General features: G+C 39.1%; 1 protein-coding gene across 7 annotated transcripts in view; it reads left to right on the top strand.

Annotated features, from left to right (window-relative positions):
* The window catches only part of DISC1 (DISC1 scaffold protein), a 204,739-nt gene extending 179,936 nt beyond the window's left edge, over window positions 1–24,803 (top strand). For 5 of the 7 annotated variants that reach the window (XM_068939028.1, XM_068939031.1, XM_068939026.1 and 2 more), the window contains 3 exons: window positions 1,588–1,831; window positions 7,643–7,687; window positions 20,178–24,803. In XM_068939028.1, coding sequence (XP_068795129.1) covers window positions 1,588–1,831; window positions 7,643–7,687; window positions 20,178–20,360 — 472 coding nt within the window. In that variant the 3' untranslated portion in view covers window positions 20,361–24,803. Of the gene's footprint in view, window positions 1–1,587; window positions 1,832–5,920; window positions 5,997–7,642; window positions 7,688–20,177 lie in introns of those variants that run through there. The other 2 variants (XR_011140295.1, XR_011140296.1) reach the window with 2 other exon arrangements.
* The last annotated feature ends 394 nt before the right edge of the window (window positions 24,804–25,197 follow it).

Below are 25,197 nucleotides of genomic sequence, written 5' to 3'. Positions count from 1 at the left end.
CTTTTGCAAAAAGCAAGTGAATGGGCGTATGTATACCTACAGGGAAGTGTTTTGACTGTATAACCATGGTGTGACTGATAAGTACAAAAACAGTGGGAGTTATTTAATTTTTATGGCTTGATAAGTGCTGCTTAGCTGGAACATACAATTTTAATAGAGTGAAAATTTTTTTCCCTTTCTAATTAGTGATACTCTGAACTCTTGGGGGAGCCCAATTTGTGGGCTTCATGCTGCACCTTACCTTCAATAAGCAGTGATGCTGACTCTAAGCATGGATCAGCTAGCTCAGCTTCTGGAGCTTAATTTTGCTCTCAGTCTCAAAATATTGCTGTCTGAATTTTATAGCTTGGCATCCCATGTTTGAAGAGTAAAAAGGTACCTTTGTTAGATTAATGAATTCATTGTGAGCAATGCAGCTCCTTTATCCTGTGTTCAGGATAAAAGATAAGCTAGTATTTAATTTAGTCAGAAAAGTTAAAATCAAATAGTTATTTTCCTTCTTTTACTCACTTATAATTGCCTACTATTATGTAGCAAATGATATAATTTGAAGAGAGGGGAAAAAGTATTGCAGTTAGTAGATATTAATATGCAAATCTGTCTAGAAGTTGGTATTGCCATGGGAATCAGCACTTCTGAGTGCTACTCCAGGCTCTGCCACTGACCTATTGTATCTTAGCAGGCAGTTTAACCTTTTGGTTCCTTAGAGACAATATGCATTAAATGGAGATGTGACTGTATCTCTTAAAAACACTGTGATATTAGTATTCAGTGTCTTATTCTGAAAAACTATCTGTGCCTAGAATTCTCGTTTACTTCAGCTGACAGTATCTACGTGGACAGTTTTCAGGACTAATATTTGTAACGTACTTGGACATCTCTGAGAGATGATCAGTGGATTAAAAGTGCCAAGAAATTTGTATTTTGAATTTCCTAATACTTTTGGGTTTTCCTCAGTGGGATAACAAAGTGGAAAAGACAAAGCACTTCAGAGAAAGATAAGGAGAATACTCAGAATATATATAAAAAGTAGAAAAATAAAGGAAAGGAAGAATGCTGCTGGTTTAATTTGATTCATGAGAGTTGAAGCATGAACATTTCAGTCAGACAAGGAATTTAGAAGTCATATTATCTATTTTTTGAAAACTAGGACTGATTTACGGCAGTAAATAGTTTGATTGCTGATACACTGTCTTCTGTAAGAAATTCAGGAAAACTGCTTTTGAGATGATAGGCCTATCTGTGTATCTGATAGAAAGAGGAAAGTTCTGGTTTTGCTTGCAAAACTGCTCGACTGCAGTCGAAGCAGGAGAAGGTCATATGTAGCCAATGTATGTGGTACAATTGGAAATAGTGTCTTACCGAAAAGATTTTCTTAATGACATCTGCTTTGTAATAGAGCCATCATTTTACTAATCTTCAGTTTGAAATAGCTTATGTTATCTCTGTGAAAATATTTGAGCTGCTTGGGTATTTTTGTTGTTTTCATTTTCCTATCTAATCACAAGCAATCACTCCAAAAGTTACTTGAAATAACAACTATTCTCCCTGAACTGCAGATTTATTTTCTTTTGGCTTTTATTTCAGCTGTGGGAGCCAGCTGCTCCAGAGAGTGTGGGAAGCTGACTTGGAGGCCTGTCAGCTGTTGATCCGAGGGTTTCAACTGAAAGAAACCAGTTGCTGTGTTTTTGAGGAAGAGGAGAACCAAATGGATGAGATGGAGATGGCTGCTGATGGCCCTTCTGACTCTGAAAAAAGAAAAGAAAGTCATTTTCCAAAGAGCGCAGAGTGGGGCACTGTTCCATGCCCCAAGCACAGCGAACAAAAAGAGGTATTTGAAATACTCTACAGCTAGATTTCAAGTGATACTGTTGTTCTTCATTTTGAGAGGAGGAGTTAAACCTGGGTAATAGGTTAACACAGCAGGTTAAGGATAAGCTTAACATCTGGCCTCCAATATGGAGCTTGAATAAAATAGCTTAGTAGCGTCTCAGAAATATTTTCAACCCTTCTTCCTTTCACCATCAGTCTTTTTAAACTGTGGAAATTATTCAGGCAATAAATACACAAAGTACATCTGGATTTAAAGGAAAAACTGATCTCTTAAGATTATTTACGTATTTAACGCAAATTATCAGATAGTCCTCATGTTGCTGTCAACAGTTTCACTCTGAGTTACTTCTGCTGACTTGTTAGCCTGGATCTATATTAGCTGAAGGGTGGTGGCAGTAAGTTTTCCTCCCCTAGAGAAATGGTCGAAGGCTTCCTTGCTCAGATGCTGGCAGCCTTCCAGCATGCATCGAATATTAAAAGGAGGAAAAAGTCATGAGGCTTAAAGGGTTTGACATATTTCTTTTAAGTTTTTGTGTTCTGCTCTGGAATGCCTTCCTTGCTTAAATATTTACAACTACCTAATAGTCTTTTAGCTGCACTGTCCAGATAAACAAGCTATTGAAAAACTTTATCATCCAGCAGCACCACTGTGACAAAAATGCCCTCCAACAAGAGTTGTCAGTTTGATTACCTTGGAATTTGGCTGACAAAAATTAAAAGCGTGCCTAATGGCACATGGTGTTAATAGCCATTGACCGTGTACTACATCGAAAACTGATACCTAATTTTGCATTTATCCTGACTGAGACTTAGCAGAAGGCAGGCCATTACCTTATTGTAAAATCCCTTCTTGTCTGTAAAATTCTGTTTTTAAATTGGACTTCAGTAGTATTTGCAATCTTTTCTTAGGAAAAATAGTTTACAAACTGACTCAGAGAAAGGCCATTTTTGTTGGTAATGATCAGCTGTGGCTTTGATTTTTTTTTTTTCTTTCTTTTCCTGATATTCTTAGTGAGTGCACTGAAGCAATATGAGTAGTTCTGTTGCTTATGGAAAGCTGAGCTCCTCTGTCAAAAGTGCAGCTGAGAAGCTCTGGAGGGTTTGGAGTTATATGACCTTTTCTGTAGCACTCTGAGGTTTGTACTGTAGATGACCCATTTCACCACTGTGAATTTGTATCAATTCTGTGGAAATCAACATTGTTATCCTAGCATGACATTTAGGTAACTGAAGTGAGGTGGCTTTTGGCTCTGAAGAGAGATGCTGAATCCAAAAGGCCAGGTTCCCCATGAGTTTAATGGAAAAGGAAAGCATATTTGCAGTGCTTGCAACGCCCCTATTAAGCTCCTCTTTTTGAACTTCCCATTTGATCATTTCCTCTCCGTCTCTCTATCAGCTATAGGGAGAACTTAGGGAGACTATTCCCTTAACTTCAGCTCTTTGTTTAGGTTTTGTGGTACAAATGCCTTTGCCTAGAATCTGGCCTGTGCATCTTGAATAAACATGATTTTGAGAGCAGGCCAAAATCTATTTAGAAGCTGATGTGTAAATATGAATGTGAAAATGCCAGTCAGTGAAGGACCTGTGGAAGTATTCTCACATCTATTCTCACATCGTTCCTAGGACCGACAAAAGAAAGAAAGGACCAGTTTTTTAATGTAAGAATGTTCGTTCATTTTCCAAATTTTAGAATGGGCTGAACAACACGGCTATATTTTATCACAACGTACTCAACTAATCTCTCTCTGCCAACTGAATTGCTCAGTGATGCCTGCAGCTTTAACTACTGAGCCTAAATTGTGCATCAGTGGTCACTGCAACCCCTTATAACCTTAAAAAAAGAAAAAAAAAGGGGGAAAAAAAAAAAGAGAGCCGGTGTTCTGGTTCCAGATTTAGGGTTGGTCAGCTTGTTTTTGTACTTTCAACGTTTCAGGGTTTTTCCCCTTGTTGCAGGAGGTAGAAGTTTTATCCAGAAAGGTGTGCCTTTAGGTAGTAAAGGGAGGATCTCAGTAGGAGTGACAGCCAGAGTGACCTGTTAGGAGAGCCTATAGCATAACACTCCCTAGCATCTCCTGGTTGTTCATCACAAGGCAGAATATTTTTAAAAAAAACCACCTGGCACACTTTTCAGACTTGCAAATCATGATAACTTCCTGTTGTTATTTTGTCTTGAAGAGAAGGTAGTACAAGAAAGACAATGTCTTGATTTATAAATGGACTTGAAGGGCATGAACCAGTTTTGCAGCATTTAAGTGCTCTTTTATATGGTATTGTAATATTTTTGTTTAAAATAGTTTGCGTTTGTGAGAAACAAACAAAGCAGTAGTGTGGCATTTGGTCTCTAACTTGACTATTCGTGTGACTTTCATGAAATAACTTACTGATGTCCGTTAGTAGTGAGCTGTTTTGTAGCCATTTATCAGGAAGCAGGGATGCCTAATGGAAGAACGCAATATTGTCAAAATTCTTGGTTTGGTATTATTTAACAAGACTGTACTGTCCCTGTGAGAGGAATATCTTGATGTTTACCATGTTCCTAGAGTGACCATATCCTTCAACTTGTATTACTTGTGCTGTAGATTTGGGCATTTCAAGAGAGAGCTGTTAGTCATTGAAGCAGAAGAGAAAAGAGTGGCGCTCTTTGTATCTAGAGATTATTGAATTACTAGCTTCAAAAAATAGAGCAGAGGGTAATAATAGCATATGTGCGCATGTCCTTCATTTCAAGGTGCTTTTCAGTCCCAGCTAATTGATTTACTTTATGGTGAAATAAAGTGTTCTAGTTATTTAGCTTGTTATATCTGGCACAGTATTATTGTGGATCGGATATTGGGTTTGTTTATGTGTTTTATAAATAGTTTCCCATGCATATAATAGACTTTTACCATCCTGGTTTCATTAGAAAACAAAAAATTGAGAAACAGCAGAAGAATAAAAGAAAGCAGAATAGAACAATGGAAAGAATCCTTAGCTCCTCAGATGCTCCTTTGCAAAAGGGCCAAGTTTTTCATTTTTAATTAAATATCTTCACTGGATCATAAAATATACTTTCAGACATAAAATATGTCAAGTATAAATTCTATGAAAGTTCAGATATTTTACTGTCATATGTGAGTGCAGGTTTATGAACTGTCAACACTTACTTTATGGTCTTCATAACTATAGTTCCTAAGACAGTGCAGGTTTTTTTTTTTGTTTTGCAATTTTTTATGCTGTAGACTCACATCCCAAAATAATCCTGTAAATCAGAGCTCCTTTGTAAAATCTGAAGTGGGAATGCAATCACATACTTCTGCAGCTCAGCTTGAATCATCGTTACTAATTTTTTGGTCAAAACTAAATAAAATGAGGCCAGCAAAAATCATCCTGAAAAATCTGAGTTATTAAAAATTACGCTTTGCCCTTCTCAACAACATATAACTTATTAGAATATAGTATCTAAAAAATGCTGAAGCACTGTTGTAGACAGTATTACTAGCCTTACTCATGTCAAAGTCTGCTTGTGGTTTAATGTAGGTAAGAGTTTCTGGAATTTTCATATATGCTTCAACTTTCTAGGTGATGGCTATCTTGTTGAAATTGAAGTGCCCCGTCAGTGTAGATCTAGCTTGTCTTTTGCTAGCTAAGCAGGCTTGATTTGCTCCTGAGTCTCTGAGGAATTCATGACAGGTTCTGATTTTTGTCCCAGGAATGTTCTGTAGTTGTAAATTGACTCCAAATTACTTTACCCAGGCTACATGTGAGTGAGATGGAAATTATAAACATTATTACAGAGTTAGATATGTGTCTAGGTGATTTCTAAAATACACAGTAACATTTCATTTCTCTTCAGATATTAACGCCTGCTTGTTCCACTTCTTCTTATGGAATCTTGCTTTATTTTTTGCTTGTTGATAATGTATGTGTAAGTAAAACCTTTCTATAACACCAGAAGCACCGATGATAACTAATAAATATGGAGATGTGTCTATGCTCGGACCTCCCTAACACCAAGTATCTCAATGAACATGAGAATGTGTGCACCTGCAGCTTGAGTTCCTGACCTATCCTTTTTTCTCCTTCTTCTGCTATCTGGCATGCTGTGCAGTGTTCCCTCTTAATCCTTATGAAGGAAAGAAACACCTACTAGATTTCAAGAAAATTGAGGTGATTAAAGTTACAAGGTAAAAAACAAAATTCACTAGTGTAACCTTTGGTAAGTCAGCATTTTTGGTAATTGTCACGTCAGAATTCACTGTAGATTATTTCTTGTTCCTTCATCATAACTGATGCAGAGAGAAGGGGTTAGAGTAAGGGCTGCTGTCTTCCCGAACCTCTGCATACTTCAGTTTTACCAGCTGGGGAAGACGTCTGGGAGCTTTTTGTAAAGCACTTCGGAGTTGGGAAGGTGTTCTGTAATTGCAAAGCATTCATTTGATGCACTGTGTTTAAGATCTTAAATGTTCTAAGTGATTTTGAAGAGGACGATCCTGAAAAAGAACAACAATAGTAAATTTTTAATGTGAAGTCTGTCATTAAAAAGAAGTCATCACAGCCTATGACACAACTTTTTTCAGAATCTAGAGATAGCAGGCAACAAGAAAGCCTCTGTCAGCAGGCTGTAACTTATTACCGTGCATTGAAATAGCCTGTGATCCAGCAGGCAAATGTGCAACGTGTAAAGGACAAAGCCTCTAGGAAGCTAAATAAACTGTGCTTTCATTTGAGATTTAATTAAGTGTTGTATTTGTAGAGCTTCAAAAATAATTTGGAAACTTTAAATTTAATCTTCATTTTAAATGTCAGCATTAAGCATCACTGAAAGTCAGTGTTGGAATATTTTCTGTATTCTTAATACAAGTGGCAAAGGATTCCTGTGACAACAGGCAGCTGGCTTGTATACAACGGTCAGATCACTGTTGTACGGTCACACTTAATAGTGTGCGATAAGAAGCCTCGTAGTTGTGTCTATTGGTAAACATGCTAGCTCTTTAGAGGGAGATCTTAGTATCTCAGTAAGTTTAATCCTTACAGGTACATTGAATATTACAGGTAAAAGAAATCTAAACAAGAAAGAAAAAAGAAATCTACTCTTTTCAGGTAGATTACTGAAATATTCAGTAATAATGATCTTAGGACAGAATAATGATTTTACACTTTGTATATATACATACTTATGATCCTAAATATTGCCCTATCAAGGCAATATCCCTAGCTAAGTTTATTTAAAGATTGTCTGTATTGTTATAAGTGTGGTGCATACTAATGATTTTCCACTAACGTTAACATCGAATTTCTTTGGTTGCTCCTCAGCGAATCAGTGAAACGTTGGCTAATTTCTTATAGACTTTACAGCTGAAGCAAGTTTTGAGAGAGGGTCTGACTATGGTTAGCATGTTACCTCTGCAAAACATCAGTGGGGTCCTTCACTTGTCCTGCCCAAAATCACTTACAGGATTTGTGCCAAAAAATTTCTGTAGACCGTTGAACGGTGTACAGATCATTAACAGCTTGGTAGAAAAGTTTGTCTCGATGCATAGTAGGTCTTTCAGAGAGAGTATTTTTAGAGAGAGTATTCCTTGTAGGTTTTAACAAGGAAACCAAAAGTCAAACTTCTAATAAAATACATTCAAATTTAGCTGTAAATACTGGGTGGCCGCCACTGCTCTATTATAAAGGCAATTGAAATGTTTGATTGTGTAGCAAAATGATGTAATTGTTCAGCTTATGTAACTTTTTAATTTGTTATCCTGATTTTATAAGGTTCATTGAAATCTTAATGTTTATATAGCACACACCTACCATATACTTAATAACATATCTCTAACAGGTTTTGGAAGATATTTCATTTGGAGCAGAGGGTCATTTATCTGAGGTAAGTGTTTTTTAGTCAGTATAAAGAGATGATATTGTATAAACTTTTCTGAAGTTGAATTAGAACTAATGATGCTTGTTTCTGTAGTATTATTTTTGGGTAGAAATTGAGGGCAAAACTGTTACCGAGTGTGCAAGATTTAGAAAATCAACACAAAGGCACAGCAATGGGGCCACTCTTTTTTCCATTGAATATAATGATGAAATTGCTTTTAATTTCAGAGAATTTAAAGCTAAATCCTATGCTAGCGCTTTTAACACATATCAACAAAAGGATGATATGTCAGGGGAATGTAGGACCAATGATAGTTGATCCAGCCGCAGTGTAGCACCATAATGATTCTTTACTCGTGTCCCTGTATACCACTAAAAAAACCTTTCTGAATCCCTTTGAATTAATTTATTTTGAGAAGTAGAAAAGCATACAACAGCAGAATATATTTCAATAGGAATTTCATCTGAATAAAAACACTGAATGCTTGCCATTTTACAGTATTTTCATAAATAAAACGACCGAAGTCTAGGATAACTGAGTAGCTTGAGATGTATTCCCTATGAAAATAAGTGATGAGAGAAATCTGCTTATTCCTGCCTACATATAATCCGAGAGTTTACGTAATAGATATGTAAGGACATTTGTACTGGACCAAGGAGCTGTACTGATTCACTGTGGTCCATTCTTACATCAGTATGCTTTGTGCTGCAACTTACATATTAAAAAAATTTGGTATCAGTGCATTGTGTCCAGCAAGCAAATTAATTACATGGGTGAGTAACCTCCAGTTCACCTCCCATAATAGCATACCTGCAACGTGTTAAGTACCAGTGACAAGTGCTCAGCCAAGCAAATTAAAAAAAAAAAAAAAAAAAAAAGGCAACTATGTTGCCATTTGGGATAGCTCTTTGGATGAGGTGTCTCTTTGGATTCCCACCAATGAATCCAGACACTGTGGAGCAGCTGGAACACTCCAGGAAAGATAATCTGCTGCAAGAACAAACTCAGACTGTTGACCTTGTACACGAGGAGACTGTGACAGGAGCGCATGCCTAGGATGGAGCGCTTAGCTGTGCAGGAGTTCAGCATAAATAAAAACAGGAAACCTTGAGAGTGAAGGTGAACTTTGCAAAAAATAGTCACCAGAAAATGCAAATTGTCTTTCTTGCCGGTGGACTTGGCTGTGAATTAAAGCAGAACTGTGCAGTTGCTTGTGTCCAAGGATGGCATGATCTAGGAGCGGGTAGTCCCACATGATAAAGATAGGTAAAAGCCCTACTGCCAGAAAAAGAAAACAGTGAGTGTGTTGGTAGTGTCAAGCCCCTGACTACAGATAGCTGCTAAGACAGCAAAATCTGCTGGAAACTAAAAATTTCACATGGTCTGGACCAAGGCAAATGGGAGAGCTACTGCAGGCTAGTGTGTAGCAGTGACCTGCTCTGAAAGCTATGGTACAGCCCAGCTCTTGGCCGAAGAAGTTGTTCCTTTGCTTAACAGGGGATGCATCCAGAGCATGTGAGTGCTGAGCTCATGAATGCGCCAAAGCTCAGCAGAGCAGATGAGCACAGAGGGGGATACGATACTGTTGTGCAAGTCTGCTTCCACGCTGAGGGTATTAAGAGCTTAATCTCTAAGAGTTCCCACTGCCAGTGGAACTGAACTTTGCCCTTCTGAAGTTTTAAGAAAACAAATGCATAAAGAGAATGGAGAGTCACAAAACAATAAAGGAAATGGCAACTAGCCTAGAAGGCCAGGCTCTAGCACACTACCACAGCTAGATTGATATTGACTTGCAAACAGCTCTATAAAAGCTCCGGGAAACTGTCAGCACCCTGTACCATGGCAAGGCTTTGCTTAAATGTTCCTTTGGTGCTCTAGTGCCTTAATCCACTCTTGTCAGTCTCCCTGTTGCCCTGTTAGTCATTGCAGATTGCTGCAGCTGGGTGACTCAGGAGCAGGAAGAGGAATGAACAGTACTACAAACCACCTGTAAATGATACCCAGCCCCTCTGACTCCAGGGCACAGAGGGTATGGACACTAGAAAACATTTTGGTGCTTGTATTTCTTTTCCAAGTCCTGGCCCACTATGAATTTTTATTTGCAAATCACAGAATCACAGAATGGCCAAGGTTGGAAGGGACCTCTGGAGATCATCTAGTCCAACCCCCCTGCTCAAGCAGGGTCACCTAGAGCATATTGCCCGGGATCGCATCCAGATGGGTTTTGAATATCTCCAGGGAAGGAGACTCCACAGCCTCTCTGGGCAACCTGTGCCAGTGCTCTGTCACCCTCACAGTGAAGAAGTTTTTCCTCAGGTTCAGATGGAACTTCCTGTGTTTCAGTTTCTGCCCGTTGCCTCTTGTCCTGTCCCTGGGCACCACGGAGAAGAGTCTGGCCCCATCCTCTTGACACTCTCCCTTCAGATACTTGTAGACATTGATGAGATCCCCTCTCAGTCTTCTCTTCTCCAGGCTGAACAGGCCCAGCTCTCTCTCAGCCTTTCTTCAGAGGAGAGATGCTCCAGTCTCCTAATCATCTTTGTAGCCCTCCGCTGGACTCTTTCCAATAGTGCCATGTCTCTCTTGTAGTGGGGAGCCAGTAATCAGTAAACAGCATCAACCTCCCACAGCAGGAACTGAAATTATCCCAGTTTAATTAAATGAGCCAATGCACTAGTCCACACTGATTTTAGGAAGTCTACACTCAGGGAAGATCTTCAGCCTACTAGAGAGGAGTAGGCAAAGACTGCTGTCACTCAGCACAGCAGGATGCTTGAGGGCTGCAAGGCAAGGGAAAGCTCCCTTCCTGCATAGATGCTTTTCCAAAGAAACTCATCAATAACTGTAAATGTAAGATACATAAGGGGAAGGATTGCCAACATCAGGCAGTAATTTTGATGAGTCATTTAACACTCTCATGTGTTGTTTTATCCATGAGGAGGAGGAACAGGATCCATGTAAGCAAAGGGAATGTGGGAGAAGTGTGTGATGGTGGGGAGGAGGTAGCTCGCAGTTGCAAAGCAGCTGTCTGGAAAGCTTTAAGCCTGAGTCATTGCTTTTGAGAAACTGAGGAGTATGTTGTAGCACTGCATTCCCCTAGATGCATGTAAGGAGGCTGATGGAACAAGCTAGCAACCTGTAAGTGGAAAGTGATAAGGGCAAAGGTAATCAGGAAACAAAATTGATCCCACTTCTGAGAAAAGGAGGATAGCCACTTCACTACAGGTGAGGTGCGGGAGGAACTCTGTAGGGGGAGGAAGCAGCAGATGATCTTTGGCTTCCTCCAGAGGAAAGCATGTTTAAGGTGCAGCACCATCTTCTTTTGGTGCAGAGAACAGCAAGCACAATGACAAACTACGTATCTATGTCAGAGATTCTTTAATGGGCAAAAGAAAGGAAAGAAAAAAAAGTATTGCTAAGGGTGAGCCTGAAAGAGTAGCAAACAGCACAAGAATGAAACCAGAAGGACCACAGTGCACACTCAGGTACAGTAAGCAAAAGATGTGCACACCAGCAGGTGGGTTCACAGATAAGCAGAGCATAAGGGATAGGTGAAAGAAAGTATCGGTATGTCTTCTAACATGGAGTGTGGATGAGAAAATAATGAAATGGCAGCACAGTGCAGAAATAGTTTTTTTTCCTTTTCTCTATTTTCTTTGCTTTAGTCTTTCCAAAATACAAGAAACTGTGTCCACCTATATAACACTGTTAGTATTCACTACAAGGTGGCAAAAGAACAACATGGCAAAGAATACTAGGGTGCGATGCACTCCAGTCGGGATAGACTGATGAAATTTATTCTAGAGTGCATAAGAGCCAAGAAAAACGATCTCCAAAGCATTAACAAGCTTGTTTGAGAACTCCTAGAGGGAGGTTGAATTCTCAGGGGCCTCGGTAAAGGGCAGATTTGGTATCTGCCTTTGAAAAGGGGATAAACCTGGAGAATATGTGCCAGTCAACATAATTTCAATTAGGATTAGAATTCCAAATGATCCTGATGAATTGAAAGAATAGCCTGAAATCAATAAGATGCAATGCATTAAAAGACAGGTGCAAATTACATTTGAGGAAAAAAAAACAGGTTTGCGTATACAGATGGTGAATAGCAGGCTAAGATTACAATACGGTAAAAGCAGAATCTAGGGTTATAGTGGGCTACAAATAGAGTGGGATTCATTATGTTGATCCTGCTGCAAAAAAGGGCAAATGTCATTTGCAGCCTTATTAATGGGAATGTCAAATGTAAGACAGGTAATTGCTGCGCTTAGCTGAGAATGTCAGAGCCTCCAGAGGAGTACTGCTGTGGTGTGGGCACCTCGCTCTGTGGAAGGTGGGGCCCTAGTGAAGAAGGAAGGGAAGTAGAAATCAAAGGCTTAGGGATCTTGGTCTGACTGAAAGTCAAAGTCTTCAGTCACAAGTCTTCAATCAGTTACGATCAAGAGGGCAGTGATCAGTTATCGTTCTGCGCCGTGTATGTGTAAAAGGAAACGTAATCAGCTTAGCTGGTAGCAAGGGAAGTTTGAATTAGGAAAGCTTACTTGCTGCAAGGACAGGTTAGCCCTGGAACAGGCTCCCCTGCCAGCAGCTTTTCAGAACTGCATAGGCAGATGTCAGTTGAGGGCAGGCAGGGTGAGTTTGATGTCGTTACAAATCACAGAGGGGGCTTTGGTGATCCCTGGTTGCTTTCTGGTCTGCCTTGCCATGCCTGGATGGTGGTGGCCGTGAATAATATACTTTTTGGAGAATAAGAGGCCAGGCCTGTTTACGGTTGCCATTTTGCCCTCCCTCAGCTGCCCATGACTGTGCACACAGCATAGAGATTTTAGGCACAAGGCACAGAAAAATGTTTTCTCCGTGTGTACTTTGACCACTTTGTGGCTCATTAACTGAGGGCATGTGAAAATAGCCTGCGGGCAACTTAAGCATCTGCTCAAGCAAGAGAAGCATATGGATGTTTGCACTTTGTTTCCAGAAAAGATTTAAGAGATACACTGGCTGGACTTTCTGGAGTTTCAAGTACTCACAATTTCCATTCACTTGTGTGAGAGGTGGGGGTCTGTTTGCATTCAGCACTTCTGCAGACAGCACATCACTGTTCTAGGCTTTGTGCTTGTGAAGTATCTGTCTGCAAGGGTGATTCTCATAGTTGCTATTTATATTGTTTAGAATGATTTTAATTCTTATAGGAGAGGGAGGATTTAGTACAGATGAAAAAATCTGTTTCTAATGCTCAGCAGATGGTCTTCTATGGCTTTAATTTTACATATTTTATTGGGGTTATGATGTTGCTGGTTTGAAGTAGGGCAACTTATTTTTACAAAGTTCTTGTATAGGGAGAAAAAATTTTAAGGATGTATCTGGGAATCCTGCTTCTCAGCACAATGACCAAACACTATCTCTAATCGAGTTAGATTAATCTAGCTACTAGAACACTAATTCTTCTTTGCTAAACTAGATTCAAGAGGGCATGGAAGGTGTTTGCACTGGAAAAGGTGATGAAACATTTTCCCTATGTAGTGCTGCAGCGGAGCTGTCACTCATAGGTGACTAAAATGTCTTACAAAAGAGTAAAATGAAATGCAGAAGACTGAAGTGGAAACCCTTTCCTCCCCTCTGGATTCACTGTGCTGATGCTGTGCAGCTGCTGGAGCATCGTCTGCTCTCCATATTCCTCACATCAGAATCTCACATCTCAGAGAGAATGAGAATTTCTACTCTGCATGAAAAGGCAGAGGAATTTCTTCAGCTACCAGCTTAAAAAAATAACAAATCACACCCGTTTTTGTACTTGTTTTCACCTGCTTAAGGATTAACAAAAAAAAAAAAAAAACTCAGGCAGCTACATCCCCTGTTCACACAAAAATCCATAAAGCAATATTGCATCTCTGTACTCTCCTGACTACTTCAGTCTCTCCTAGGTGCTTCCTAAAAGTGCTGTTAGTGCAGAAATAACCAAACAAGTCTTAAGTTGCCATGAGAGTTAGTTTCTTGTAGCACTGACATAACTTGCAAGCTTGGATGAGTTGTATTTTATTAATATTTTGAGCAGGAGGCAGAGTCCATTTTCTTCATGTTGTGCGGTGTAAATGCCGATTTCCAACCAGGAGTTGTTCTGAATAGTTTGTATGTCACTGCCAGTGCTTTCCCTGCCTACATACCCAAATGTCAAATAAAAATGTTACCAGTGACGCTAGCAGGCATGAAAGACACCAGGAGGAATCTTTCCTATCTACTTCTCTGGGCTGTCTTACTTTTTTCAAACCAGAGGCTGGGGGCGGGAGCTGTGGAATTCATTGAATATTTAGAGTTTTCCTGTATGCTTTTGAAAGCAATGTATGTTTCTGCAATCTCACGTATAACTCTTCTTGATATTAAACTAAAGTTAGAGCTGTCTGCAGCAGCACATCTTTCTTACCCAAAAAAGCATAAATATACTTCCTTTAAAATCATAATCTACGTGATGACCATCTTGTATTTTTCATGTGACACCTGTGAGTATGTTCCTGAGAGGCAATGCTTATCTAAAGTATGGAGGAACTTTTCATTTAAATGAAAAAGGCAGCTTTGTGTCATGCAGATGCGAAGATAATTTATCCATACACTATTAATATTGTATTAAGGAGGAATTAAGCTTCTGAATACATATTAGGTATTTAAGATTAATATAATATAAACCAAATCTTACAGAGATATACTAGTTACTCCACAGTGCAACCATAGCCATACAACTATAACTAAATGGGTTTCAAGTATTTCAAGACCCAGACAAGTTTGATCTGATTTTTGAGGACTCGTTTAGATCTCCCTTCCTCTCTATATTGTTAGAAAAATTCTATATTGGGCAGTTTTTCTTGATATTCATTTTTCATTTATGTAAATTTTCAAAATGAATAGGTTTTCTTACTTTACTCTTTTTTTTCTGTTACATTTTGTTATATACTCAAAATGTGATACTTTGGGAACAATGTACACTATTTTTTTTTGTATGTAGGGTAGAACGGACATTTTGCTCTAAGTGAAAATCTAAGTACTCAACTGACAATGGAATTAATGCCCATGACTGTGTAATAATTATAGAATCTTAATTCTAAGCACTTTTGATTCAAGACTCATCCACCAGTAAAGTCCTTGTCTGAAACTGTTGCAGGGTGGAACCTACTAGCCAATGCCTAGAACACTAAAATGAAGGTTATTACTGGTACAAAGCACTAGCAGATGCCTTTGCCACAAAGCAAGCATTCACCTGAAGTCCCAGATCTTGGGTTTTGTTTTTTGTTCTGTTTTGTTTTTTTTGAAGTTGGGCCCTTTCTTTACTTGGCTGTAAAATTTTATTTGAAAAGGAAAAGAAAATTGTCAAACATGAGATCATGAGGTAGCCATACAGTGTTGAGGGCAGTCATCCAGCTGCACTGCTACTGTGAATTTCAAGGCTGTGGTGGTATTTTATGTGGATTTTTCAGGATCTGTGCACCTTAGAATTGGGCCACACTTGCAACTTGGTGCTTATTTTGCCACCAACATATCTTAATGCTACCTCTTGTTCTCAGGCTTTTCCAAACCATCTGAAGTTCAGTGAGGGACTAACTCTGAAAGGGCCCTTTTTGTCTTGTAAATATTTTATTTTTGGAGGGTAACCCACAAACCCTGCATTTAGAGAATCTGGATTGAAGAATTCATTGTACACATCAACAAATAGAGAATTTCTACAAGCATCTGCTACAGATGATTGGGATGCCTTTCAAACTCATGTCCAGAAACACTTGCAAGTGAAATATATCTTGGAACTGCCACACTTCTTTGTTTGCTTGAAAAAACAAAAAAAGTTTCTCTAACCATTTATTTGGAAAGGCTTGCTTGTTTTTTTATGTTGCAGTGTCATGTTGATAGTCTGCAGCAAGCCACTAACCAGTGAGAAATTAGTTTGGCAAGCCAAGGGAAAGGAAGGTTGATCACCACTACCATGCTGTTTTCTAACTGCTAAATTTTAAAGCTCTATCACAAAAAAAAAAAAAAAAAAGGAAAGGAAAAAAAGGTGGTACACTGACAAGCTCTATCCAACATCTACATTGTGTTTGACAATGCACATCCGCATGCCAAGAGCCAGACCTTTTTCTGAGGAACAGCTGTAGAGGAAGGAATAATTTATTATCCGTAGCTCAAGAGGGGAAAACTGAAACAAACAGGGAGGCTGTGGTTTGTCCAAAATCCCAAGGGAACTTCATGCAAATGCCCAGGGCATTCATCACATAACTTAACCATTTTGCACTTCTAATTGTATATTGTATGTTCTGATCTTGCTGTAATGTTACACCTACTTACTTCACGTCCCTGACAGGGGACTTAACATAAAAGGTACCTGTGTTACAAGGTCTTGATAATATCATCCAAAGAGACTTTAAAACACGGACATTTTTGTGGTCACTGCAAAAGCATGTACACTCTTAAGTTTTGCATTGTTTGGACTGATAGGAAAACCTGTGGTCATTGTTAAGTGAACTGGGCACTTTGATGTATTTCTAAATACATTTCCAGGTTAGGAGAAGTAGTGCTTACAGATCCTTTTCCTAGCTAGAACTGTACTAGCTCTACGTGTACTTCTCTGTCCAGAAGTAGCACTGAAAATGTTAGCTCATGTCACAGGACTGACTTGCAATAACCAGTGAAGGTCTCAGCTGGTTGGTAGCTTCCTATTTGAGGTGCGTGCTTAACTACGTCCTAAATTTGACACAACAATGGCAGCTCAGCAGGTTTGCTGGAGAGATGGAGCATGGTGTTGTTTGTTAAGTGAGAGCTGTTTGTGCACCTCCTCTGTTTTAGTCAGGAGAATGGGGCATATGATAGGCTTATTGCAATGGCTTTTGCAGGACTAATACTTTATCCAAAACTTGTGCAGTGGTTTGCATGTCTTTGCAGCAGCTGACAGTTTCCTCTTCATATCAGTCATCTTGTCTAACTGCTTCCAGGTTCAGTGTGGTTAGGGGAGTGGTACCATTAGGCTTATTTTGTGCATGAACTGCCAGCCTGGTGGGAAGAATGAATGAAACTTCTGACATTTAAGTGGCTGGAGGGATTGGAAGTCTTAAGCTGAGCCAAAGCTAAAATGGAAGGTATTGGAGATCCCTTAAGAGAGTGGGTGGCTCCAGATCACTGAGCAGTGGAAGCCCAAGAAATGACAATGGTGGATCAAGAGAAAGGGATATGTAATATTCAGGTGGAGCAAGACAAAGATGATCGCTGCTGAAATGGGATATGCACATGCAGAGAGGGGGTTCATTGTTGTAAAACAGGAATAACTCTGGATGTCAGTGGAGAGTCTGTTGTAAGTCTAGGAGAGAGGCTAAAGTCTGGATTGCTGCTGTGGCAAGACTGTCAAGTGGGGAAAAATAGAAGTTTTTTTTAAGGTAACGTGTAGAATCCCGTTTTGAAAAAGAGGAACCAGTTGTGTTGCACTCTAGTCCTGATAGGATGTTAAAACCTTCACCAAAGGGAATAATCATGCCAAAAAGATTGTGTAATCTTTTCTGCAGGAGTATTTACTTTCCTTGTATGCTTTATTGATACTCAAAGTGTTGTTGTTGGCATGCTAACGATGAAAGGCACAATTCTCATTTCTGCATTATCGTTTCAGGCCTTGTGGAGAGATTTTATTTTTTGTGCATGCGCATGTTGAGAGAATAAAGCCAGGACATAGCTTTTAGAAGAAATAAAAGCTGTGTCACAGGAATAAGTAGCAGTCTGTTTGCCCTCTCTACAGTGCCTTTCCACAGTTTTCCCAGGATGTGCAGAAGGATGGACGAGATCTCCCACAGTTCCTTGGAAAAGAACCATAGACTCTTCAGTTTGTTGTAGGGCTAAGGATTTGCCTCTGGGCATCTTACTAGCTGTCACAGATAGAGCATCAATGAGGGCACAGTGACTGGGGAAAGATTTTCCACTGTGGATGTTCACAACAGGGCTAGACACATCCAGGTAGTGCATTTGTCATTTAGATTAGATGCTCAGTGAAGACGTAGCCTAAAACTCCTTATATTTGCATATACTAGAAAGGAAACATAACGGCAATTTTAAAATGGAGGAAATGGATCCTCTCTTACAGCAGAACTTGACAGTGCTATTTGGGCGACTGGTTATCCTGATAAACTGTGATACCATCAACAGTATCCCAAAAAGGAAAGGGGTGCCCCATTATAGTGTATATCTTTATAGTGTTTTTCATATTTAAATACATTTAATGACAGAGGTATTCAGGAGAGTAATATGCACATTTTTTAGTTGCTGTCTATAATAACTGATGATTTCAAACTGACACTAGAAATGTCATCCTTCTTGACAGCACAGATCTGATCCAAAATCTAACATGCTAATAGTTCTTGATAAAAGCAGTGACTGGATCAGACTAAAGTATTCAATATATTGATGTTATAAGAGCTAGAGTCTGCTTTTTATGTGTCACTATAAAATAGCAGTTCTTCAGGATCTGTACAGGAATAATTAATTTTGCCTAAGTACACAGTGCGTAGCAACTCTTATTTGAAAACTTCATTTATAGTTTTTGTCTGTCAAAGCAAATATACACCTAAGAGTTTCTGCATTAATTAAACACTATTCTTACTAAATTAAGTGCTCAATTATTGTATAGCACTGAATATTTTTGGTCTTGTATTTCTTGTCTGAGATGATGATTTAGACTACTGTTACCTGTTCCTGCATATGTGGCACAGTATGATTCTCCAAGAGCTTTCTGTTGGTATAAATTGCCTGGCTTATCTCACCCGCTAAAATCATGTGGAGTCCTGCTGGTGCATTGAATAACAATTTAGCAGCTGGATGGAGGACTTGTTCTGTATCTTCTTTCCCTCAGTCTTGAGACAAGGACATCCCTAGTCACCGTAGGGAGAAAGTATGCCTTCTCCTCTGCTGTCCTTATGTTTCAAAGCAGTGGGCCAAATTTACTTTTATCAGTTTTCTGAAATTCTACTGTAGGTTATGATATTTGATATTGGCTACAGAGATGGACACTTAGGTTTCATGCACTGAGCCAGAGACTCAATTAGCTGGTTCGCATGTTATCCCTCCCTGGCTCTAAGCTGCTGGTGCAGCACAGACTCTCTCCAGCTCAGCAGTCCAGGGTTGGAGCTGCAGCTGGTTGCCCACCCTTGGGATCTGCTGAATGGCTGTCTGGCAGAAGAAGGCAGAAAGGTCAAGGCTCTGTGCTGTAACAGAGGATGTGCCAGCTAGCAGAGCTTTTCTGACATTTGACTTGATTCTTATCTGTGTAACCCAAAGTTTAGGGATATCACAACATGGAGAAGTCTGTGTACCAAAATCGGACTGTTTCACAATGGGCAGCATTCCAGCAAGAATTAGCACTGTGCCTTTGGAAGGCTTGATAGCATTTCTCTCAAACAGCTGCTGACACTTGCTATTATAGATACAGATCAGTGCAAAGTAGCCTTAGAGCATGTCTGGGACTCCAGGTTCTGGTTTAAAGGAGCAAACATTTTCTGAAGATGTGATATGGCCACATGTGTAGCTGGCTACATAGACGAGTAGGTCTGCAGAAAATCTAGCATTGACTTGCTGATGGAAGACTTGTGTTGTTTCAACGTGACTCCAATAGAACTTTGTCTTGGTACCGTAATCTTTTCCATATCGATACCCGCTAACTTTCACTGTAGGTAGAGCTATGAGGCTTTGTGGGGAGAGGAGAGGCTTGTCTCTGTGCTGCACAAATTGGTTGATTATTTTTTCCCTCTAATTAATTGTTTTTTGAGGTCATTTCTCAAAGAGGAAGTCAGTACAAGATACAAATTACCCTTGTAATTTGAGAATTAGAAAAAATTGAATTTTGAGAAAAAATATTTTTGAGAATTTAAACTTGGTTCATCATAACGCAGTAACAGTAACAAAATGCAGAGTTTTGTCTTGTATTAAGAATTTGATCCTTTATTTTCTGACTAGTTGAGCAAAATCTCTAAATATTCTAGCCGGATTCCCCTTCTCCCCCCAAAAAAGTAAATACATTTTGTGTTTATAGGAGATGCCAAAAATGATGCTGCTTGAAATCTCTAAAGGGCCTAACAGTGTGAGTCATATCTACAAAAAAAAAAAAAAAATTGAAATTTTAGGAACCTAAATGGCTTAGACACCGTGAGATTTCCCTCCCCTGCTGTGGTGAGACTACATGGAAGAGGGAGAACAGTTCAGTCTTCACACCCCTTTAATCCTTTACTGAAAATGACATTATGATATTTTTCTGCTGGGAAGTAGACTGCGACCAGAAGCTTATTCCATTTCATATAAATCACCAAAACATCATGTAGTAACAAGTTTTGGTTGCTTCAAAGGGAGTTTGGTTTCAGGCAGTGTTTTAGCACTGCAAAGTATTATGTCCCCTTACGAATATTTTATTTTCTCCTTTACTTGCTGCAAGCTTCATGGATAAAAGTGCAATGAGCAGCAAACACGCTTTCTTGTCTTTTTCAACTTCCTGTAGGAGTTCTTCATATTTTCTGCAGAGCTGGGAGAAAAATGTGAAGCAATAAGTGAGAAATTGGTGCGTCTGGAAGATCAACTGCAAACTTCAGTCTGCAAAGTTGATGAAGGAGTTATTCATATCCTTTTTGATATATTTATATATATGCATCGTCTCTATGTGTGTGTGTGTGTACATATGTGAAATACTTTCAGATTCACATAGAACACTTTTTTTAATGTAGATTTAATATATTAAGAAAGAGGGAATCAACTGTCTTGCTGAAGTGGACATTTTTGTTACAGCAAGTTTTTCTGTGGTACATTTTTACTGTGGCCTGATCCAGCTTTAATTGATTTAAACAAAAATTGCTTCCTTGTAAATCGAGATTAGGCATTGAAATACTGTTATTCTACTGTTCTAATTCTTTTGTTTATAATGCCCATATTAGTAAATATCTAATGCACCAAAAGGTACATGGAAACAAGCATCCATGCATCTCCATTTTCCAACATGATTTAACTAAATCAAGTGATACATCATTGACTCTGACTGTGTATATTGTCACATTTAATGTGGCCTTTGTTCCTTTTGCAAAAATGGAGAGCAGATGCATCATGTGGCGTCCTCTGCAATTTAATCTGCTTCCAGCACTCCAGTGCCACTTACCAGATGAGATGTCTTATAAAGCATCCTTATCTCTTTCTGTGTTTCCTCTGTCATTCAGCATCTGGTTGAAGATTGCTTAACCTTTACAGAGACATTTGTTGGGCCTACTCTGTGGAAATTTTTTGACATTCAGGAGTGCAGAATTTTTTTTATTTCCAACTTCCATAGAAAAACTTATGACAAAAGAGATTTTGTTCTTCTGAGAAAGGGAAAAGAGCCTAAGAACCAATGAGGGACAGGAAGATGAGAGTACTTAGTTGCTTAGTCTTGCATGGAGAAGTGTTGGGCAGATGGATAATGAAGAAAGGTGAAGAAATTCAGGTTTGAAGAGATTACCATATCACACTTACAGGTGCCTGAAGATGAGTTGAGGGTGACCATGGCGCTAAGAAGGATTCAGTTCCTCCTACTTTGAAACAGAGATTGAAACAGTCTTGCAGGAGAGAGTTTAGAGAGGGCTAAGGCAAAACTAGAAAGGGTAGTAGATGGAACGTGTGGAGATACTACATTGTTTTAGCTAAATGGGCATCTGTTACCACTTATTGCAAAGTCTCCGTTATACAAATCTGATCCCTTTAAACCTATGGGGATGTTAAACTTCATTGCAGAGGAAGATTGTTTTCTTATTTAGCATAGACCACTATGCAATGCTGTGAACTTTCGTTATGGTATATGTGCTCCCTTACAGTTTTGTTTCCCCTAACGCTGTTTACGAGCATTCTTTTCAAAGCTGTATGCATATATATCTCATGTAGGAGCAGGATATCTACTTCTTTCCTCGCTTAACATATATTTGCTCTCAAATGAACTTCAGTCAGTGACTCTAATGAACAGAAGAACAGAGAGGGTTGGATTTATGGGCTCTTTTCCCCATCTTTGCAGAGGTCTTAAGCTCATATTCAGACCCAGCAGTCACTATGACAGGTCTAATCATAGTTACTAGGTACCGTCTAGATGCAATAAACTGAAAAAGTGCTTTTTTGATAGCTGAAGAAAATACACTACAAGAATATAAAATAGAAGTATTTATATTTTCTATAGGCCATGCATGTTTCCTTCTAGGTGTTCAAGCTGCAAGAGTTAGTTAAAAAATACCTAATTATTGGAAATTTGAGAAGAATTGTAGATTAATATCATTCTAAACCACTGTCACCTGATCTAGATCCAATTTCAGTGAATTGGATCCAATCTAGATCCAAGTATCAGTGAAATTTAACTCCTGTTATCTAAATACAGAAATACGGACTGATATCTCGGTCCTCCTGGTAAGCCTATGAGTTACAAAACAGGAAGCCATATTTTAAAAATAGGGACGTATAAAGAAGCAGTTCAGCAATTCAGCTACCACCTATTAACATTCAGTTATTTCAAAGGTAGTCAGATCAATATGCATAAAAAGTTACCATCTGGTATATATAATCACTACACTACACTTCAAAAAGGAATGAAAAAAGCAGCTACCACAGTGTTATAGACCTGTAGCTTGCTTTCTAAGTAGAAACTGCTCAGTGCCTATGAAATAAACTCGGGCTCACTGGTAACTTGCTTATATTACACGAACCAGAACTGAGATTAGCACAAAGATTTGCTCTCAGCAGAAGAACTGATGATTAGTAGTTGGGTTTATTATTTCCACAGTAGTTTATTTGGTTTTAAAAGAAATCATTTCGTATCTCAAATGCTAAGCAAATATGCAGTCTTCATTAAAAATTTGTAGAATTCTCAGAGTAAGGGCTTAAAGATCTGAAATTGTAATGAAAGCAGTATAAACTTTCCAAATTCTTGTTTTCTAGTTATTTTTGTCTGTTCTCCTCACCTTCCCATCCTACCTACCCCCCCCCCCCCCAAAAAAAAAAATGCCTTATACATGTAAATATTGCAAACTATTAGATAAAAAATTTGACGGGATGCTGCACGGATATAATTAGTCCTATTGTCTTATTATTAAAAAAGCTTTTAAAGACCCTATTGAAAAAAATGAATTCCTGATGCTCTCAAGCCATTTTGCCAATGTTTAGTGTGTGTCATAGCTTTGATTAATAATTAAGTTTGTAGTAGAAGAAAAATCCCAGATGTCATTGTTTTTCATTCTACATTTTGATGGCAAAGAACATGTGAATCGACCATGCTGCTAGTAATAATTGCCAGTGCAATCTGAACAAAGGGGAAATCTAGTGATATTTCTTTGCCCTGAGTATTTGCACAGACCCACTTGGGATTCTCATTTAATATTGAAGTTTTTCACAGCAAATATTAAACTGTACTTTTGTATGAAAAGCATCAAATAGGGAAAAGGAAAAAAGCTCATTTGTAGCACTCTGACAGATTCACTAAATTCTGTGTAGTGTAACCAAATAAACCCACAAAACGTTCAACTATGGTTAATCATTGGCAAGTGTATGAAAACAGTCCATGTCATTAAGTGGAAATACCAAAGGAGGAGAGGTGACTCATTGCTGGTGTCTGCAGAGCTGATGAGAGGTGTTACTTTCCTGACAGTAAAGGCCTGCCTTTCCCAGTAAAATTAAATGGACCCTATATTGCAATTTCAAAGACACTTTTGTTCTTAATTAGCAGTTACATTTTGATAGACAATTTAAATGCATGTAATAGTGTCTTCTAGTGAAAATGCTTTTGTTGAAAGAAAACCTGGCTGGACTATTATTTTAAATGCATAATCTCCATTCCTTGTCCTAAAACGGGCCTTTCAAACCATTATTTTCAAAACGGAGTTTTGTACCTAAACACTCACTAGGCACTGCAGGTCCCTCACGTTCATCATAAGGGCAAGCTCTCGTATAAGCCACACCAGTGTAGATTTATAGCAGAATCAGGAGCCTAGAGTTTAGTCTCTATCTGTACCTCACTGAGAAATCCTGCCCTGCGTGAACCTGTAAGAAATTCTGGCAACCTGCAAGAGCAGTAGGTGGCAATGTTCCCTCTTTGGCCTTATTTTGGATGAGAGGAGGTTGGGCTACTCGAGCGTGAGGTGTGTTAGGAGAAGGTGGTTCCACCTTTGGCATTCTTGCCACGAAGAGGGTAGGTCGACACATTTCCACCCGTACGCTACAGTTTCTTTGCCTTCCATTTTGTGCTGGTACAAGTGTTTTGGAGACTGCTGCTATAGGCAGCTCACTGAAGTGATTCATTTTTCAAAATGTTGTGGTAGTGTTTTTTTTTTTTTTGGTTAGTTGGTTGGTTTTTGGAGGTAGCTTGGCAGGGAGGTGTTTTCTGCAGGGGTGGAGATGTAACTTTATAGAAACATGTTTGTAGCTGTGAAGGAGGGAGACAGGAATGGAGGAGGGGAGTGGAAAATTCTTAATCTGGCTTCACTCCCCCAAGCACCCTTGTGTTTTATGAGGAGAAGGAAGAGAGACTTCCACAGGGCCATTTTGCGCTCTTACTCTGAGACCACACAGATAGGCCTTACATAAAAGAGGTAGGCACTGGGTCAGCATCTTTCCTTTGCTCCCATGAGCGCGCTTCTAAACAGCCAAAGCTCAGGTTGCACCAAGTGAAAACTGAAACCTTTTGCCTCTTTACTGTTCCTTTGGCACATAGATATTGGCACATAGATATCATAGCTCAACATGCAGTTATGTATGGGACATCTAATTGAGCTTCTGTGTCAAGTCGCTGTAACGCTCAGCTGGTTAAAAAAAAAAAAAAAAAAGAGAATAGTTAACCAAGTTTAAAAAAAAAAAACAAACTCTGATTGATTATGTTCTTCAAGTCTTAATTTCCTCCTCAGATGCCCCAAATTGCTGTTGTTCTTCAAAATCCCATAGGTCCTTACCTCAGCCCTGTGGTAGCCCTTGGCTGTCCTACCAAGGCCTTTGTGGCACAATATGTCCTTAGTTTCTAACCTTTCTTTTGGAAGGCAACTAGTTTGTGATATCTAGCTTATGTCTAGCCTATGCAAACATCTGTGCCGAGAGACGGCACGATAGATTGCTGAGCCAGTAGGGGCCCCCCCCCTTTTTTTTTTTGAAAAATGAAGTCTGCAGTCATTAGATCTGTTTTTAGCCCTGTGTAAATCTCAGGCTCTATCATGATGTGGGATCAAACATCCTTCCACAATGAATTGCTGACATCTTCTTCATATTCTTTGTAAAGAAAGAGTGAGAAAGTCAAATATGTGAAGCACTGCAAACCGAGCCAACATTAGAACTGCAGCAGTGTTGCAGAATACGTGTTATCTTTGTATGAAGCTGTCTCAAATTGCTTTGTTTTCCTGCTTATGCAAAACTGGAGAGATTTTTTTGCCAGTTTTTCACCTGATCACAACCAGGGAGTGTTCCGAGTTGAACTGTTTTGGCTCCTGCCTTCAGCATTGGCTCAATATTTGCAGTACTGGCGAGCAAAGTTAAGC

Source organism: Struthio camelus, chromosome 3, assembly GCF_040807025.1.
Source record: "Struthio camelus isolate bStrCam1 chromosome 3, bStrCam1.hap1, whole genome shotgun sequence".
NCBI classification, from domain to species: Eukaryota; Metazoa; Chordata; class Aves; order Struthioniformes; family Struthionidae; genus Struthio; species Struthio camelus.
The sequence above is the reverse complement of the archived record's forward strand: the minus strand, read 5'-3'. Positions and strand labels throughout refer to the sequence as shown.